A 19,575-nucleotide genomic window follows, 5' to 3' on the forward strand; every position below is an offset into this window, starting at 1 on the left:
GCAGGTGTCAGGGGTTCCAGTCTTGGTTCTGGAACTCAGTAGCTCGGTGACTGTGGGAAGATGACTTAAAACCCTGAACCTTAAAATGCTATGGATATAAACGTCAAATGTTTATAAAAGCGTATGATGAAGTATAAGGAGTGTGAAAACTTTTAAGATAGTATTAGATACTGTTTTTCTCTTTATGGAGTGTTCTTTCCCTTGCATGCAGGAAAAAATCTGTTCCTCTAAGTACAGTTCAAATCTCTGAGGCCTTCCCTGACCCAATTAGAATTGCTATCTCATCTGTATTTCTGCAACATCTTCTAAATTACCCCATCACACTGAACCCGTTAACTGACACCCTCTCCCACCCCCACTGGTACAGGGCAAGCTTCTACAGCTCAGAAGAATCGTATTTTCAGTATCCTGCGTCTAGCAATATTAGCTACCATGGAAGACAGCCAGAAATTGCCCTTATGGTACCCAGCTCCCTATTTCTCTCCTCTTTTTCAAAAGCTGAATCTTTTTTCTTCAGTCCTTTTACTTGGGGAACTCCAACATTAAGGAAAAAAAAATAAGAGAACAACAGAGGAAGGGAGGGCTTCTAAGATCTGCTCTGGTAATCACAACACCAATGGTCATTATTAGAACCTATCCGTAGTGGGCGTCTGTTTCCCCCTTAGAAAGACGTAATATTTAATTCTTGGGACCCTCTTACGAAATATATGTTATTACTCCTAAGTGAGGTTCAGAGGGCTTCTGTAATTTGCTCCAGCGGGTCAGAAGGGCAGGAGGTGAAGTGAGGACGCGAATGCAGCCCTCCCACCAGAGCCCGAGGTCAAGTCCCACACGCACCTTCTACATCCTGAGATGCTCTGGTGATTGCATTCCCTGGTGTGGCTCAGGTCCGACAAGCAACCTTGAGTTCACCGGTCTTCCCACTTGATAGCTAACACGGTAAGCTGCAACTGGTCAGATTGGAAGACGGAGGCATCGTTCCAAGAACCAGTTCCTCTTGAAGGTACAGTCAGCAAGAAGCATCCCAAACGTGACTTTGAAGCGTGCGGTGTCCAGCCCGGCCCATCGCACGAGGCCCTGGGATCCGGCCAGAAAACGCCTGGAAACCTCTGGAAACAAAGGTGCGGGGCCGCCGTCCTCTCCTCCCCGGAAGCCTTGGCCGTTCCGTGTTCCTCGCGTTTCTCGAAAGGACCTCAGGCCTCCGATCTCCCAACTCTACACGCTCCCGCCCAACCCGCGAAAACACCTGCAGCCACGGCCCTGTCTCGCCGCGTCCCGCCCTCCGGAAGTGACGCACAGGAAGCGGCTCTCCTCCCACGGGGGCGGGGAAGGAAGATGGCGGCGCCCAGCAGCCGGTGAGGAGAGAGGACACGGGGGACCCCGGGGAGCGGCCGGACTCGTGCGGTATGGCCGCATCCCCGCACACTCTCTCCTCACGCCTCCTGACAGGTACGGCGCCCGCCCTTGGCCGCGACTGTGGGAAAATTCTCATCTTTTTGCCACGTGCAGCGCCGCGGTTCCGGCCGGCTGCAACCTTGGGAGCCCTTGGCGAGGTCGGCTGGGTACCGGTGGGGGGAAGTGAGCTTTGGAGCAGCCTGCAGTGAAGAGGCCGGGGAGCGAGGGTCCAGCGTCGTGCTGTGGCCCCGGGGGTCCACGCCGCCTCCGTCCCCCTCCCCCGGGGGTCTGGTGTCTGGGACTGCTTTCGGTTTTCCGAGCGGAGGCTGCGCGGGAGGACGGAGGAGAACCTTGGGGCCGCACGAGCCTCCTGGCTGCTCAGAGCCTCCGTTCCTAGTTGCAGGTGTGACTTGTCAGCTCCCCTGGTGAGGACGGGCGAGCGCCTTGCCGTCGTTCGGAAGCCTTGTTCCCATAGAAAGGGTTGTGATGACAGCGAAGATAACGTTGTCGGGATGAAGCGACACAGATGGTGACAACCACGGAGGGCGGAGCACCGCCCCGCTCAAACTTTTGGCTTTCCACCATCGGCGGTGGCCTCTGATGGCCATCCTCCCACTTGAAAGACCTGTAACAACTCTATGTTGAAGGCGGTCTGCGCCCCCGTGGCCCTTTGCCCCGTCTGGGCTCAAGTGCCACCTTTTCAGAGATGCCTACCCCGACCACCCTGTTTAAGGTGGAGCCCACCCACCCCCGCCGCCCCTCTCTTCTCACATCCCTCCTATTTCTCTCCCCACGGTTAGCACAATCTGTAATTGTTCATTTACATACAGGCTTATTGTGTGTTTCTCCCAACTAGACTGTTAACCCTGTGAAAGTTAGGGACAGTTTCTCTTCTGGCTCATCTGTGGGCCCCCAGGGCCCAGAACGGTCCCCCGTGTGTATTGTTGGCTCTCAGTATTTGTTTGTCAATGCGTGGTGTTTGTTCATTCGTTATGGAGATACTAAAGAACTGTTTGGTTTTTTTTAATTTTTTTTTAACGTTTATTTATTTTTGAGACAGAGAGAGACAGAGCATGAACAGGGGAGGGGCAGAGAGAGAGGGAGACACAGAATCTGAAACAGGCTCCAGGCTCTGAGCGGTCAGCACAGAGCCCGACGCGGGGCTCGAACTCACGGACCGTGAGATCATGACCTGAGCCGAAGTCGGACGCTTAACCGACCGAGCCACCCAGGCGCCCCACTAAAGAACTGTTAAAGAGGAGGCTGGGAACTGTTTTGTACCCCCCCACCCCCCAGTAGTTTTGATGAGAACCAACGGCTGAGGAATGTGTTGTTCGAGGTCCATATTGGAGGTAGGTAGGAGAGGCCGGGGACTCCCTTCTGGTCAAATCCCAGAACCGTTTTTTAGGCGTCACCTGTCACAAGCTCCCTGCAGCACCCAGCAATGTGGAGCACAGCAGCTCTATGAAATTCCTTTCTTTCTCTTGATAAAATAACAAACACTGACTTGAAATATTACACGTTAAAATAACCAGATTATTTTATGGGTCTCTCTTGGCTGTGTAATCTCAGGGCATATCATTTGTGTTCTCTGGAATTGAGTTTACACATCTATAAAACGAGGGAGGCAGTTGGACCAGATGATCTCAAAGGTCCCTTCTGGTTCAGAAAGAAGGGAGGAGGCACGGGGAAGCGAGAGGAAGTGTAGACGAAACCAGATGGGCCATGGTTGTAGTAATTGTTAAAGCTGGGGAGTACGTAGTGGGAGCTCACTGTGTTCTTACGTAATTGCGTGTGATGGAAATTTTTCGTAATGAAAAGTTTTCTTACGAGGTCCGTGATTCTTTTTTTCTGTCCTCCCTGACCGTGAGCGTTCTTTGATCCTGACCCCAGGCGCTCATTCTCAGAGAGCTCCTCCTTTCCGCGTGTTTGAATTGTCACCTCTGCACGGAGGTTTTCCAGTGTGCATTCCTCCAACTGGCTGCTTCTCTGCCTGTCAGTTCTGTACTTTCCGCTTCTTAGAGAACAAGCTCCCTTAACTGCTCACAGCTCCCCAGTTCCCGTAAGTGGGCCGCGTGTGGTTCCCATGCTTTGTTGCTGGCTCAGTCTTTTCAAAGCTGGTATGAGAGGAATTAATAGACAGTTTAGCTTCCTGAGCCCGTGAACACAGTTGCCAGAAAATCTGCCAGGAAGAAGTATACAACCTGCTAATGTTCCAGTTGGAAGGTCGTTACGAGAGCCTGATACATGGAAGCAACGTGGTTGGAAAGGGTGGCAGAAAGGTAGAGTGGGATTATATTAGGCATCTAATGGTTATGTCTGCTTTTGCTTCTGAAAATTCAAAGTGTTTTGTAGCCATTACAAGAAATTCAGGACCTTTCAGTTACGCGTGTGTGTGTGCACCACATTTTAAAAGCTCTACCATCATGGGAGCGCCTGGGTGACTCAGTCGGTTGGGCGTCTGACTCTTGATTTTAGCTAAGGTCATGATCTCACGGTTGTGGGATCGAGCCCGGTGTCAGGTTCTGTGCTGAACGCGGAGCCTGCTTAAGGTTCTCTCTCTCCACCACCCCACCCCCAGCCTCGTGCGCGCACGGACCTGCTCTCTCTCTCTCTCTCTCCCTCTCCCTCTCCCTCTCCCTCTCTCCCTCCCCACAAAAATAAAAGCTCTACCGTCGTGACTCAGTATTGGTGTGAATAGTGGATATGGGTACGTCTTTGCAGATTTTTAATGTTAAGTATCGTAAGCTCTGTGGGCCTTCAAACCTATATTTGCTTAAGTAGGGCTGAAATGTCTTTCAGTCTCTAGGCACTGATGCATAGAAATACAACACGTTTTGACCGAATGAAGTGTTTTCATCGTTTAAATGTGAGGTTTCCTAGCTGTTTTTTTTTTTTCTTACTACTATTCTGGAAAATCTAGGTTTGACACACTTAACCTTGAGAGATATTTTCCAGGATGGTTCTTTCCTTCCCAGCAACTTGTACCTATCATTGGACCAAATGACCTCAGAACTGGTTTTAAAATCCTATCTTTCCGGGGCGCCTGGGTGGCTCAGTCGGTTAAGTGTCTGACTTCAGCTCAGGTCATGATCTCGTGGTTCGTGAGTTTGAGCCCCGTGTCGGGCTCTGTGCTGACAGCTCAGAGCCTGGAGCCTCCTTCTGATTCTGTATCTCCCTCGCTCTCTGCCCCTCCCCCGCTCCTGTTCTGTCTCTGTGTCTCTCTCTCAAAAATAAACATTAAAAAAAAAATTTTAAGTCCTTTATCTTCCCAAAGAACAGTATCAAGGCAATAAAAGGAAAATTATACACCATCCAATTAAAAAACAAAAAACGAGCCCTTGACTATCAGAGGACTCATTTGAAAGGAAATTTCAGAGGACTGATTTCAGTGTCGCTCTCCCCCTCCTGTGCGCATATGCAGGCAACGCACACTCACACGTATGGGAAATAAGTATTTCATAATTCACTGAGGTCGGAGAGTCTGATTTCAGTGAAGAAATGACATCTCCAGTCTAAGATAATTGCCATGTGTTCTGAGGGGCAGTGATGCTGCTACCCACAGTCCCCGTAGGTCACGTAGGAAATCCAGTCATCAGATGTTATCTCATCATTGTATCGAGAGCACTCTGCTGAGCTCTTGGAGCAGAGGTGAGTAAAGGGGAACCCCTGCCGTCAAGGAACCCCCAAATAAGATGGCGGAGACACATGGAAAGTTTCCGGTAAGAAGCGCCACTGAAAAGAGTTTAATGTGCCAGAGTAGTCGAAAAGAGGCTCTGAAAATTTGACAGGCAGAGAGCAGAGGCAAGACACCAAAAGCAGGGAAACGTCGACAAAGATGGACAAATTGTGAAATGTGTGGTGTGCCTAGAGGAGAGTAAGGAGTTACACACATACGTCTAGGCCAGTAAGGTCTGTCCTGGGCTTCCAGAAGAAACCCTATCTGTTACAACTCATCCATGTCGAGATACTGAGACAGCAGTGGGAAGAGGCATGAGGACCCTAGAGACGAGTTGAAGATTAGAAGTTACCTTAGAACTGCATTTGCTCAGGGATAATACGCAGTGGGGCACGGTTGTCTTGAATTGGCCACCCACAGCAAGACGCGACGGCACAAAAAGCTGAGAAGCAATGAGTGAAGGTGGGGGAGAACCAGAAATATTTAGTGTCGTGGAAGTGATAAACCCTCCCCTTCCATGGCCTTACACAGAAGCATTGGATTTGTTATTTGGGAGGAGGTATGGTTTGATTAAAAGCCAAATTCAGACACAGCTGTTTTGCTTTTTTTTTTTAATTAAAAAAAATTTTTTAATGTTTATTTATTTTTGAGAGGGAGAAAAACAGAGTGTGAGCGGGGAGGGACAGAGAGAGAGGGAGACACAGAATCCGCAGCAGGCTCCAGGCTCCGAGCTGTCAGCACAGAGCCCGATGCGGGGCTCGAACCCACAAACTGTGAGATCGTGACCTGAACCGAAGTCAGACACTCAACCAACTGAGCCAGCCAGGCGCCCCTGGTTTGCTTCTTTCTGACATGATTGATAGGCCCCATTTCACTGAGGACTGTTTCACCTTCCTTTTGGTTATTCGTTTTCCCCAATGTGGCCAAAATATTAATCTGAAATGTATTTACCAGTTTATTGTTACTGAGAAAAACTGTCTCTCATTTTCTGCCATTTTAAAACATGGTCTTTGAAGTTTACTTATTTTGAGAGGAAGGGGGAGAGAGAGAATCACAAGCAGGCTCTGCACTGTCAGCACAGAGCCTAACGCAGGGCTTGATCCCACGAACTGTGAGATCCTGACCTGAGCTGAGATCAAGAGTCGGACATTTAACCAACTGAACTACCCAGGTGCCTCTGTTTTAAAAGTGACTGACTTGTTTATTTATATTTTCTCAAAAAGATCAACAGTGCGGGCATTTCAGCATTTAATATACTAAAAGCGTAGTGATCCCCAAATGGAAAATTTCCCATCCCTGCTGAAGAATTACGCCACCTTGGTGAACCACTGCGGTGATTGGCAAACCCTATCAGAGGTCTGACCCATCACGCAAGCGTTGCTTACCACGGTGGCCGGCTTGGCTTCCGGGTAGGTGCCGTCAGCACTTGGTGAGGAGCACTAATCATGGGAGCGTTGTTTTCCCTTTTTCTGTGTTACAGGTTGGGTGGGAGGATGTGTCTGGTATCTGGAAGGAAGAGCTATGCAGGAATCCCCTCGCGAGTTCATCCGTCTTTTCAGGAGCGTCCGTAAGCAGTGGATGACATTTCAACACTTTACCTTCCTCAGGCGCATGGTATGTTCAGAAGCACACCCCCCACTCTGCTGCTATTTGCATTTTCTTTCTTTGTAGGAGGAAATTTGAGACATTCCTGTTATCAGAAGAGCCGTAAGAAGTGCTACTTGAAAAATATTTTTATTTAGTGTCCTCTCGAGTTTATCCAAAACTTGAATTCCTCGTTTTGATTATTAATTGAAACCAGAATAACCCTGGTGTCCGAGGCTAAAAGTATGATCATGAACTTATTGATAAAGTTTGGAGAAAGATTGGAAACTTCTGGCATATTTCACCTAGGGTAAAATTAGGAAAAGCTGAACCATTATCACACATCTCTTTAAATTCTTTAAGGTTCTGTGAATGTATCAGTAACGTAGAAATAATTTCTTTACCAGTGTGACCTGTGTTCCCGCATCAGCCTTGCATCCAAAAGTCTTTGAAACTCAGGCACTTCTGAGTAGACTCAAGCAAACTGAGATCTTGTCATTTGCTAGGGACTTTATAGTGAGCTTTGCTCATACATCTCGGGCCTCTGGGTTGGTTCCATGATCTCGTGGGCCACAGGGTAACTTACTCCTAATTAGCAGTGAGGACATCTGCCATTTTCTCAAATAGAAAAGTACAGAATGGAGAAATGAGAGCTGAAAACTCATAATTATGACACAGGTATGAACAGTTAGCAAATTCATCCTCTGAAGTCTGATTTGATACTTCTCTCATCTTTTTTAACTTAGAATGCCCACCTTAAAACTTAAAAGTAACAAAATCTTAATGAAACGTTATTTTGATAAGAGATTTACATTTCCAGAGATGTTTAGATTTCTTAAGTTGGGGATCAAGGATAATGGATATTTAGAAGCATGTATATAATGCCTTTTTTTATATAAACACAACTCTGGTTCATTCACGAGTTTTCATTCCTTTCTAGGACTAGTGTATGTCATTTCAAGTCTTTGTGACGTAACTGAAAATCACTTAACTGGTTATCAGAATAGGTGGGTCCAGGTATCAGGGACACATACAACTAACTCGCCATTGACTCTGTAACTTTATTTCTGAGCTTTGGTTTTCTCTTCTGTAAGTTAAAGAAAGAGATAATAATGATCATGATCCATTTTCTTTTTTTTTTCTTTTTTTAAATTTAATTTTGAGAGAGGAGAGAGAGAGAGACAGTACAAGTCGGGGAGGGGCAGAGAGAGAGGGAAACATAGAGTCAGGCTCCAGGCTCTGAGCTGTTAGCACAGAGACCGATGTGGGGCTCGAACTCATGAACTGCAAGATTACCATCTGAGCTGAAGTCAGACGCTTAACCAACTGTGCCACCCAGGCGCCCCAGTGATCCTTTTTCTTAAATAGCCTTTTGGAAGCTTAAATAAGATACACAATTTATAAATTGTAAAGATATGTATTCTGTAAAACCAGAAAGGGCCCTATTATGTTAGTAGTTATTACTTTTCACTGATAAGCGGGAGAGATTGTTGGACTCTACAACTCGTGTTCTTCCCACATACACAGCGCTTTAATGTCACTTAGTCCTGAATTCTACCCCACCGCTGAGCCCCTCTCTGTTTGCCTATGAACATTGAAAGTCGACAGTAGGTTTGACTTGGGCTCTCAACGATAGAAAACTTTTTCACCGTATTGGACGTTTAACCTCCAGCTTGTAGTACTGTGTTGAGGAAAATGCTGGAGGGTATGAATAAGAAATAAATTTTTCTTTCAAGGACTTAAATTTCTAGGACTCTCTAAACCATAGAATTAAAAATCGCTGCTGAGGCATTATAGTCTCTGTACCTCTTAGCATAGAGATTTCCTTGTAGAAGACATTCTAGCATTCATTGATTCAGCATACGTTTCCAACGGTTGAGGAAAATCTCTCAAGTCCAGTATCAGACTGACGGACGGTGTTACTAAACAGCCGTCTAAGAGCCTTTGGGGCCTTGGGTTGATAGTAACGTGTGCTTTTTTTATTTAGTATGTCACACAACTGAACAGAAGCCTCAACCAGCAAGTCAAACGGAAGCCAGAGCCCACGGTGTCCCCTTTCCTTGAGAGAAGCTCTCTGGCTCAGGCCAAAGCAGAGACCTGTGCAATGAGACCTCTTCCACCCCCCCACCTACCTTTAGCCAGAAAGCCCAATGACAAAGAACTGCTGGAACTGGAATCGGCCTCCGTAATTGAGGGCTCACTCGATGTGGGAAGAGAGACCAAGGAGGAAAAGCAGTGGAAAGAGATGAAACTCCATCTGGATGATTTGCCAGGAATCTTGGCTCGGCTGTCCAAAATCAAACTCACAGGTACATTGCTTTTCCCGTATCGTCAGATTCTTGCTTAAAGCCTTCCTTGTGGTCAGATGCCGCCGCCCCCAAAGGGATATCTTCAAACTGCTGATCCTCCATTGGTGGTTTTTGCTCTCTTCAGCGTAACTGAGATTTAAAACCAAGTTTTCCAAACTCCGTTTACACGGAATTGTAAATGGTTTTGCACCAAACGCGTGGTACTAAAACTAGTCTCTCTCTTACTTGCAATTAAAGTACAATGCCTGTCCTGCATATTTCTCATCTTTTGCGTTTTTACACCTGCTGTCCTTCAAAGCTGCAGTGGGATAATGAGTTCTGGTTGAGGCCTGGAAACGAAAATGCCTGCACGCCTGTGCTTGGTACGCAGCACACCTGCGGTGGCCACCAGGACTCCGAGCTCACTTCTGGGTTTTGCTTCCTGTAGGGCCTCTGGGATTGTCCCAGGCATGCGGAGATTTAGCGCGCTTCTCTGAGAAACAGGTCTGGAACCAGATTTTCGTTGCCTAAGTCTAGCAAACTGTACCAAATTTTACCGTACGCCTTGGGTATTAACCCGTAATCGTGTCAGTTGGTTGTCAACAGCCACCAGTGAGTCAGGCGAAGCTTCATTGTTGGCATCCCGTCTCGTAGCTAAGCGTAAAAGTAGCTTATTGTGGGCTAACCCTGTGTAGAAGGTAGGGTCTGGGTCATCCTGCAGCTTGAAGACACGGTCTCTCCTCTTCTTGGACGAGCATAGGGAGAAGTATAACGGGCGAAACATAAAGTTAAACCAGGTACTCTTTGAGGAGAGAAGTGGGAAGTAATGTTAATGGACTCAAAATGGAGAAACGAACAGATGAGACAGAGAGGCTTTTGAGAGTAGAGAAAACCAGGGAAAGCGAGGTGGTGGTGGTGTGTGTGTTTCAGGAGAGTTGAGCCTGAAATCCAAGGTGAAAGGAGGCAAACTTCTTTCCTCAGTGACCGAGGTCACTTAAAGAAAATCCTTTTTTTCGGGGGGCGGGGGGTGCGGGATGGAAAGTAGGCATAGGGAGTTTGACGGGAAGAGCTGAAGAGTCACCATAAGACTTACCCAGTGTAGCTCTAAAACAGTGAGACTGATTCCAGGGGCCTCCTCGCAAACATGCCTTAGTGCTTTCCAGAAGCTGAGCAAGGAATCATCACATTTCACCGAAGGTTGCTTTTGTCATTTATATAAGTGGCGTATCGGTGCTGCCATGGTAAGAATGACTCCCAAAAGCGATCATGAGGATGTCACCCCAAAAATGCGTCCTCCCAGTCTGAAGGCAGCGGAACTGACCTCCGCCACCAGCAAGAACTTCTTGCGTTGTGTGCACCATTGCTGAACGTGCCCACATCAGTATCCCCCTCTCATCCTGCAAATCACTTCTCTCTCTCTCTCTCTCTCTCTCTCTCTCTCTCTCTCTCTGTCCCATTTCTGGCAGTAATAGCAGCATTCTTTGCTTCCCCCAGACCGGAAACCTTAGAATCGTTCTTGAGTCTTTGCTGCACAATCTCCCTTCATCTCTAGTCTGACATCCAACTGTTAGCATAGGAGTCTTTTGTAACGCCCATGAGATTTCTCATCTGATTTTCTGAAGCTGCCACCCTAGCTGAGGTCCAAAACATAAGATGTCTGCGGTTACTGCAGGAGCTCCTGGCTGTGATCTCTGCCTGTCTTCTTCTGCCAGACCCACTTTCCTAAAACACTGCCCTCGTGTATTCCTATCCTACCCAAGAGCCTGCAGTCCTTCCATATGGCCTCCCGTCTCAGCTCTGCCAGACCTGAGAGGAATGATGAAACTCTTCCCCATAAGCAGACTTTTTCCCCCCACCCTGTCCTGCCCGTTAGCTGGTCCTTATACCCACCATACCCGTTCCTCCTGCCCCTCTTGTATCCAGTTAGCACCTTTCAAGGCTTTTCCATTAAGCCTTGTCTTGCCTGCTCTTGGCCCGAGTCTCCCTTCTCAAAACTTGGAATATGGCTTTGAAGTCCAGCAGAGTGGCGTTCAGATCTTGGCGAGGTCATTTACTAGTCAAGTGAGCCTTTGGGCCATTTCTCAGCCTTGTTGAGACTTCTTCGTGTAGAGCAGGAACCATGATCATCAGAGTTAAATCACATGGTGCATTCAGAGTACCCAACAGCATGCCCGATGCATGGGAGCACCTTGAAGGTTAGTTTCCAAATGATTACAGGTAGACGTCTGCTTGTCTATTTAATGTATGTTAGATTTCCCCTAAGATGTCTGCGGGCAGACGTCGTGCCATCTTGTTGAGTACGTAGCTCTCTGCGTACAGTGCTTCTCATTTATAAGGACTTGATTGTAGGAGGGAAATTAACAAATTGAACTTGTCCAGAGGAAGGCAAGTGCAAGGAAGAGGGGGGCTGGAAACCCTGTCACTTGGGGCACGGGGTGGTTTTTCTTGGGAGAGAGAAGGGAGGAAGGAGAAAGCGGATGAGAGAAAGGAGAATGAAGACGCCTATCCAGTGCCTTCCAATATCTGTAGTGCCTTTGATTTAAAGGAGCAGTGCTGCTGATTTACAGTTGAGAGGGCGGAACGGAGGGACTGCACATGCCAGCAGCGTGAGGGAGAGCTCGCAGGAGAACGATTGGGTGTGAAACGGGCTGCCTCAAAAGGCGGCGGTCCTCGTCCTTGGAACCATCCACACGGAAGCAGATCATGTGTGAGAGAAGTCGGAGTGGGGACTCCTGCACCATCAAGGGGGTGGAACTCGATGGTGCTAATACTAAGAGCCTGCCTCTCCTTCGGTATTTGCGGGGCATCTGCCATGTACCTTTGCGCTAGCTGCTAAAGATACAGAGATACAGGACATCTGTCCTCACAGAGAAGCTGATAGTCTGGTGGGGGAGCTTTTGTAGGTCTGCACGTGTATAAAAATAAAACCACGGTGGTCAGATACATCTGCGTTTCGAACCCAGAACTTTTGGTGACCTTTGTGACCTTGGGTAATTGACTTCACCTTGGAACGCCATAGTTTCTTTACCTGTAAAATGGAGAGACTGGTACTCACTTTATAGCCTCATCATGAGGATTAAATGAGACCAGCATGCCCAACACCTTTTAGGCACTTAATTAGCAATTGTTAATTCTGTTATTTTTACTGTACCCATGCTTAGAGAAATCTGTAGTAATGGGTGCTGTATTATAATGTTAATGGAGCTGTGTCCTAAGGCAGAGGGGGGACCCAGAGGAGGGATTGTTTCTGCCTGTGAAGGGAGTTGAAGTGAAGGGGTGTTTAAGAGATACTGAAGGCCAAGGATTATAAACAGAGGGAGAAGGCCTTGCAAAGGCAAAGAAGTTGGGTACATCCTGGAATATTCTGAAAACTGGGGATATTATGAGGAATGCAGTACAATTCGTATGTGACACAGAAGAGACATTCACTGAAAGTTTGAAGAGTTAGGCGGGGCCATGTTGCCATATTGGCATGCATTTCACGCTAAGGAATTTAGCTCCTGTATCTCAGCTGCGGGAAGTTCTGGAAAGTTCTCTGGAGGAACATACAGTCACTTTGTGTTTTGTCTCGTGTTTTTTTTAAGTGGCTTAATTATTTCTCAGCTATTACAAGCTTATTACAACAGAAATTCAAATAATACAGAAGCATGTATCTAAAACTGAAAAAGTACCCATTTAGTCCACTCTAGATAAAACCCCTGCTTGGAATGTAGCCTCCTGTGTGTGTACAAGTATGCAGATCTGAACTGATAGGTATGGTTGTACATTTAAAAAAAAATTTTTTTTTAATTTTTTTTTTTTTTTTAACGTTTATTCATTTTTGAGACAGAGAGAGAGACAGAGCATGAATGGGGAAAGGTCAGAGAGAGAGGGAGACACAGAATCTGAAACAGGCTCCAGGCTCTGAGCTGTCAACACAGAGCCTGACGCGGGGCTCGAACTCATGGACCGCGAGATCATGACCTGAGCCGAAGTCAGACGCCCAACCGACTGAGCCACCCAGGCGCCCCTAAAAAAATTTTTTTTAATGTTTATTTATTTTTGAGAGAGAGAAACAGAGTGCGAGCAGGAGAGAGGCAGAGAGACAGGGAGACGTGGAATCTGAAGCAGGCTCCAGGCTCTGAGCTGTCAGCACAGAGCCTGACACGGGGCTTGAACTCAACGAATCGCGAGATCGTGACCAGAGTTGAAGTCGGATGCTTAACTGACTAGCCACCCAGGTGGCCCTATCGTTGTACATTTTATGGAAATAGGATCATCACACATACACACATACACACAGTTCTGCAACTTGCCACTTTCTCTTAGCTTTGTAGCTTTCACTCAAAGTATTTATTGCTGCCTGCTATTCCATTATGCAGAACTGCCATTATTTGCTTAACTAACCCTCTACCAATAAACATGTAGGGTGTTTCCAGTTTTTTCTATTAAAAGCAAATCTGTTGCTAACTTTTTTTTTAGTGTTTATTTATTTTGAGAGACAGAGCATGCACACGTGTGAGCAGGGGGAGGGATAGAGAGAGAGGACGAGAGCATCCCAAGCAGGCTCCACACTGTCAGTGCAGAGCCTGACGTGGGGCTCGATCCCATGAACCATGACACGAGATCAGGACCATGAGATTCTGAGTGGAAATCCAGAATTGGACGCTCAACTAACTGAGCCACGCAGGCACCCCTGTGGTTAATTTTTATGTTCATAAGTCTTTGGATAATTTGTGTGAGTCTGTTTATAGGATGAGTGTTTTGAAATCTAAGTGCTAGCTTTAAACTTTTTAGTTTTGATAAATCTACCAGTTGGTTCCTTGCAAAAGACAGTAATAATTTATATTCCCTGTAATAGCGTGTGGGAATCTGATTCTGTCTGTATTCTGTGCTTGTACATAAAGCAGTCTTTATCAGTTTTGCCTACAGGATAACTGAAAAAGATTTTTATGTGTATTCAGTTTCATACCTTACGTCCTGATGGGATTTAACACCTTTTCCTCTATTTTGATCATTTGTATTTTTTCTTCTATTCTTTGTTTCTTATCTCCTTAGTCATTTCTTACTGACATTTTTTGTGATGTTTTGTTGTTTTGATTTTTCCCCACTAAAATGTTTAACTTTTATGTATTCAACTTTGTTACTTCTTTTGTTTTGTTTTTTTAATGCTTAGATATTCTTTTCTGCCTGTGGTTATAAAAGCATTCACTCATGTTTTTTACTTTACGTTTTACTTTACCCGGTACTTTACTTTTCTTTTTTTTACCACATTCTCTAAGGTTTGGGGACCATGTCGAATTTAGTTCCATATAAGGAGTAAGATTGTTTATGAGAACTGTGGTAGTGATATCACTGAGCAAGAGTTGCCTGTATTTTTTTTTTTTTCAACGTTTATTTATTTTTGGGACAGAGAGAGACAGAGCATGAACGGGGGAGGGGCAGAGAGAGAGGGAGACACAGAATCGGAAACAGGCTCCAGGCTCTGAGCCATCAGCCCAGAGCCCGACGCGGGGCTCGAACTCACGGACCGCGAGATCGTGACCTGGCTGAAGTCGGACGCTTAACCGACTGCGCCACCCAGGCGCCCCAAGAGTTGCCTGTTTTTGTAAATAAAGTTTTATTGGAACACAGCCACACCCATTTATTCTATGCTGACATCATGCTGTGTTGGCAGAGCTATGTATTTGTGATAGAAAACTTATGACCTGGAAAACCTGAAACTTTTCCTATCAGGCCCTTTAGAGAAAAACCTTGCTGACCACGGCTATTGCGCACAGGCCAGTGAGAGGCAAGAATGATGGCCAACAGTGGCGCCTGGGTGACTCAAGTCAGTTAAGTGTCCGACTTCAGCTCAGGTCATGATCTCGCGGTTCCTGAGATCAACCCCCACATTGGGCTCTGCACTGGCAATGTGGAGCCTGCTTGGGATTCTCTCTCTCTCTCTCTCTCTCTCTCTCTCTCTCAAGATAAATAAATACACTTAAAAAAAAAAGAATGGTGGCCAACAAATCAGTGGCAGTCAACCGAGACGTGATTTGGGCTGAACTAAGGCTGTGGTTCAGCAGAGGGAGAGAGAGAGAGGGACTGAAGAAACAGAATGAACAGAACCTTATGTAGAGGTGGGGGAGTGCTGTGGAGACCTAAAATAAAAGTTTAAGACGCAGAGCCGTGAAGAGTTTGGTTGCCTCGAAGCAGGCATTCTGCAGTTCTCTGGGCCCTGTGCTCTGTATTTTCCTTCACCCAACTCTGTTCTCTCAGAGAGAGCACAGTGCACTGACCTCCGGGCCGGAGTCCCTGCGTCCGAATCTTGGCTCTTACTAGTTGAGCGACATTGAGCAAGGTCCATTTAAAAAACAAAACAAAACCAAAACCACAACACCCCGTGCCTCAATTTACCGACCTGTAAACTAGAGATAACGATACCTACTTCAGAGCGTTGCCGTGAGTATTAAATGAGACAAAATTTGTAAACTACATAGAAGGGCTCTACTTTTTTCTCAAGTAAAAGGTAAATTTGTTACCTGGGCATTTGAGTGTGAGTTTGCCGTCCCTGCTCTCGAAAAGCTGCCCCCTTTCTGGGAGGGATACATGGTGATATGGAGCGGAGAGTGTGAATCCTGAAGGAAGAGACAGGTTGGAGGGGGAAGAGGGTGAGTTCAGGTTTGCAGTCGTGGATTTTGAGTCTCCACTGGCATGTCCTCAGTGGACAGGTGGCTGTGGAGGACGGGAGCCTGGTTAGGACGCGGGGCTGCAAGACTGAAGGGTCCACAGCGTGGAGTGGCCACGAAACCGCGGCAGTGAGGACAGTGGTTGGTGGGCAGCGCGTCCTGACCAGAGAGGAAAGCCAAGGACGTTTGGGGTGCATCCCCTTTTAAGGATTGGGTAGAGCGTGTTAACGGAGCCTGCAAGGAACTAAACAATCAGAGGAAGGGAAACAGGAAAGGGCTTAGTTACAGAAGCCAAGAGAAGACACGGCTCATAGAGGAAGCGACAAACGCTTTTTTTTTTTTTTTTTTAAAGTAGGCTCCACTCCCAACGTGGGGCTTGAACTCGCAACCCTGAGATCAAGAGGTGTGTGCTGTCCCAACTGAGCCAGCCAGGCACCCCAAGAAAGAGATCAACACTTTTCAGTGTTTATTTTTGAGAGAGAGAGAGAGGGAGAGCATGTGCACAAGTGGGGTAGGGGCAGAGCGGGGGCGGGGGGGGGGGGTACAGAGGATCTGAAGCAGGTTCTGCACTGACAGCAGAGACCCTGACGAGGGGCTCGAACTCACCAACCATGAGATCATGACCTGAACTGAAAGTCGGACGTTTAAGTGACTGAGCCACCCAAGCGCCCCAACATCAACACTTTTAAATGCTAGAGGTCTGCTAAGATGGCTGGCTAGAAAGAGCTGTCTTATTTGGCCATCAGGAAGTCTGTGTTGACTGACTGCTAACTCAGGAAATCGTTACTAGCATTTCCTCTTAGAGTCTTAAATGAGGTACTTGAAATGATTAAAACAATTCCTTAAAGTTTATTTTCATAGTGCTCACTTCTTTAGGAACGGATGGGAAAGCATGATGATTGGTTTAGGGTCAGTCTTTTGGGTGGGAGGCCACACCTTCTTTCCTTCATCCTGGCTCTCCCTGTGCGCTCTTCCTTTTGCGTACCTCACAGCGTCGCATATCTGAATAGGCATTCCAGATGTAGGGTTTGCTATTTAAAACCCAGTGACCGAAATCTAAAGCAATGACTGAATTACTCATTCAGTAGTACCTAGTGCGTTATATAGCGTGCGTTGACTCATTGGTTCCCACGTGTCAGCGTGCTAACGAGCATACACGGCCCACGTGTTCAGACGACACTTCCTGGCCGCCTTCCCCGGGGATTCAGATCCTGCAGGCCTGGGACAGGACCCAGAGATCTGCATTTTTGACAAGCATGCCAGATGATCTAAAGCAGGTGGTCCCGGACCACCCTTCGAGCAAGTGAAGTAGGTGTTGTGCAGGAAGAGTGGCGGTCCCAGAGCCAGCGGTCTGGCTGGATGTGGGGAGCACTCACGTCGTGAGAGCCAGAGCGGCCCTCGCGACCGCTGGCAGCAGGAAAAGCCAGCTGGGGCAGGATCTGGACCACACAAGAGACGTATGCAAAAGCAAGATGCACCGAGGAGAAAGGGAGCAGCAGCGTCCCCTGGAACCACAGATGGAGGAGTCCCAGGGCAGTAAATTTCCCCTCGTATCATGTTATGTATTCCATGCCCCAGGTTTCTGGGCGAGCTAATTGAATTAAAGTCATTTCCTTCTGCTTATTCCATTTAAAGAGGCGGCACCCTTTGGGTGACCCCTACCCTCTTCTTTGACCTTTCACCTCCCCATTTAGTTTATTACTTGAATTCACACATGTCTTGGAGTCAGCAGGATTTTTTTTTTTTTCTTTAAGAAACTCCCTGGTATCTATCAATTGATTTCTTTCGGACTCTTAACATCTTGGGCCATTCATTTATAGCTAATGATAGCCGAGACAGAAATATCTGAAAGTCAGCGATCACCATTATAGAACTAGTCTTTCTTTGCCTCTCTTTGTTTATAGCTGTAATATACCAAGGATAATTAACTATAGAATAAGTGAAGGGCCACGTAGTGATCATACTTCTATTTCGTTTGTAGGACAGTAGGATCCCTTGACTCTTATGCCAGGATCTGAGCCAAATGTTTGCTGGTAAATGGTGCACCATTTAAAGGTTTTTGTTTTTTTTTTTTTTTTTTAGTTATTTATTTATTTATTTTTTGTATGAAAGGGAGTAAGACTGAATTTATAAAGAAGTAATAATATGTCTCCCTTGAGTTCCTCTTGCCAGCTGAGCTATTTACAATATGTTTTTGGAGTTTGTTGCAAGGACCACACTGGGTTGAAGAGATTTTATTTGGGTTAGGATCACAAGAGGCTTTGGTGACTCAGCTGAGTTTATACTTAATATAGGTCAATAAAAAGCCAGGCTTTTTTTTCCCCCCCTGAATAACATCTGTGCTGAAAAGCTACAACCTACTTTCTGAGACCAGAACACGAAAATAGATTGTTAGAACCAATAGGTGATCCTGTCGACGGGACTGATACAAACTACAGTCTATCAATGTGTGGATTTTTCCCCCCTGGAGTCTAGAATGCCTCTTATTAAAAGAAAAGCAACAAGAATGGAGGATGCAATTTCATTTTACGTTGCTTGTGTCGTTTTTAAAAGTCAACTTACTGCAGTCTTCAGCTCTGTGTAAGCAGCCTTTCCCATTTGCCTAAAAATATTGATTGACTAGAATTATATTCCTGAATTTTCATTTATATCTTCACGTAATTACCTTAATAATTATATGCTTAGTAACTAACTTTTATTTTTTATTTTATTTTTTAAATTTATTATTTTAAAAAATTTTTTAAAAATGTTTGCTCATTTTTGAGAGAGAGGATGAGAGGGAACATGAGTGGGAGAGGGGTGGCGGAGGGAGGGGACAGAGGATCGAAAGCCGGCTCTGCCCTGGCAGCAGCAAGCCCGGTGTGGGGCTTGAACTCACAAACTGTGAGACCATGATTGGAGCTGAAGTCGGGTGTTCAACAAGCTCAGCCACCCAGGTGCCCCTTATTTTCCTTCTTTTAAAGTTTATTTATTTATTTCGAGAGAGAGGGTGTCGGGAGGGGCAGAGAGGGAGGGAGAGAAAGAATCCCAAACAGGCTCCCACTGTCAGCACAGAGCCCTGTGTGGGGCTTGAACCCATGAACCATGAGATCATGACCTGAGCGGAAATCAAGAGTCAGATGCTTAACGAACTGAGCCACCCCAGTGCCCCCAAAATATGCTTTTTCAACTAAACTCGACCTATTTGATGGGTGAAGAATGGCTCTGGAGGTTTTTGTTTTTTTAATGTTTATTATTTTTGAGAGAGAGACAGACAGAGACAGAACTTGAGCGGGGGGAGGGGCAGAGAGAGGGAGACACAGAATCCAAAGCAGGCTCCAGACTCCGAGCTGTTAGCACAGAGCCCAACTGCGGGGATCGAACCCATGAAACGTGAGATCGTGACCTGAGCCGAAGTTGGATGCTTAACCGACTGAGCCACCCAGGCTCTCCTGGAGTTTTTAAATTTGTATTTAATGGTTGCTGTGGCCTGAGGAGATGCAGAGGGAACAAGCTACCAGCAAGGGAACATTTTCCCTGAAAGTCGTTTCCACTGTGTTTTTGAAATCACAGCACTGGTATCTTGCTTCCCAAGTCTGGTTTTTAGTGGCAGTCTGCCCCTTCCCTCAACCGTCCCCAGCCTTTTTTTGGGTGCTTGCTGCCTGCCGGGCTGAAGAGTACCCCCTGTGCCAGGACATAGTGTTAGGGGGTGTCATGCTACATCAGACCGATGCTCTGAAACGTTTGTGCCTTGTCTCAGAAGTATGTCGCAGCAAGGCCCTGCTTCCTTTTTGGTGTCAAGACCACTTTTCTTGCCTCAAATGGTCCTGCTGGGATGGGGAAGGGACTTTTCATGGAATGGGCCCATCCTGCCCATGGTCCACCCCTGCCTCTGCCCCTTGCTCTCTACCTGTCCACGTTAGGAAGACATAATGGGTACCATCAGATGGCCTTCCCTTCACATCTTTCTCTGTTCCCTTATTAGTTGGTACTTAGGTAT

General features: G+C 46.6%; 1 protein-coding gene and 1 long non-coding RNA gene across 12 annotated transcripts in view; one reads left to right on the plus strand and one right to left on the minus strand.

The window, feature by feature from the left end:
* Positions 1–1,201, minus strand: part of LOC106983012 (uncharacterized) — a 229,432-nt gene extending 228,231 nt beyond the window's left edge. For all 11 annotated transcript variants that reach the window (XR_008294306.1, XR_008294304.1, XR_008294305.1 and 8 more), the window contains exon 1: positions 832–1,201. This is a non-coding gene — a long non-coding RNA (uncharacterized LOC106983012). The remainder of the gene's footprint in view (positions 1–831) is intronic.
* An 85-nt stretch (positions 1,202–1,286) lies between these two features.
* The window catches only part of LOC106983011 (protoheme IX farnesyltransferase, mitochondrial), a 136,365-nt gene continuing 118,076 nt past the window's right edge, over positions 1,287–19,575 (plus strand). Inside the window, exons 1-3 of the mRNA XM_027047284.2 lie at positions 1,287–1,449; positions 6,555–6,688; positions 8,646–8,967. Of these exons, the coding sequence (XP_026903085.1) occupies positions 1,407–1,449; positions 6,555–6,688; positions 8,646–8,967 (499 nt within the window). The 5' untranslated portion in view covers positions 1,287–1,406. The remainder of the gene's footprint in view (positions 1,450–6,554; positions 6,689–8,645; positions 8,968–19,575) is intronic.

This window comes from Acinonyx jubatus, chromosome E1, assembly GCF_027475565.1.
Source record: "Acinonyx jubatus isolate Ajub_Pintada_27869175 chromosome E1, VMU_Ajub_asm_v1.0, whole genome shotgun sequence".
NCBI classification, from domain to species: domain Eukaryota; kingdom Metazoa; phylum Chordata; class Mammalia; order Carnivora; family Felidae; genus Acinonyx; species Acinonyx jubatus.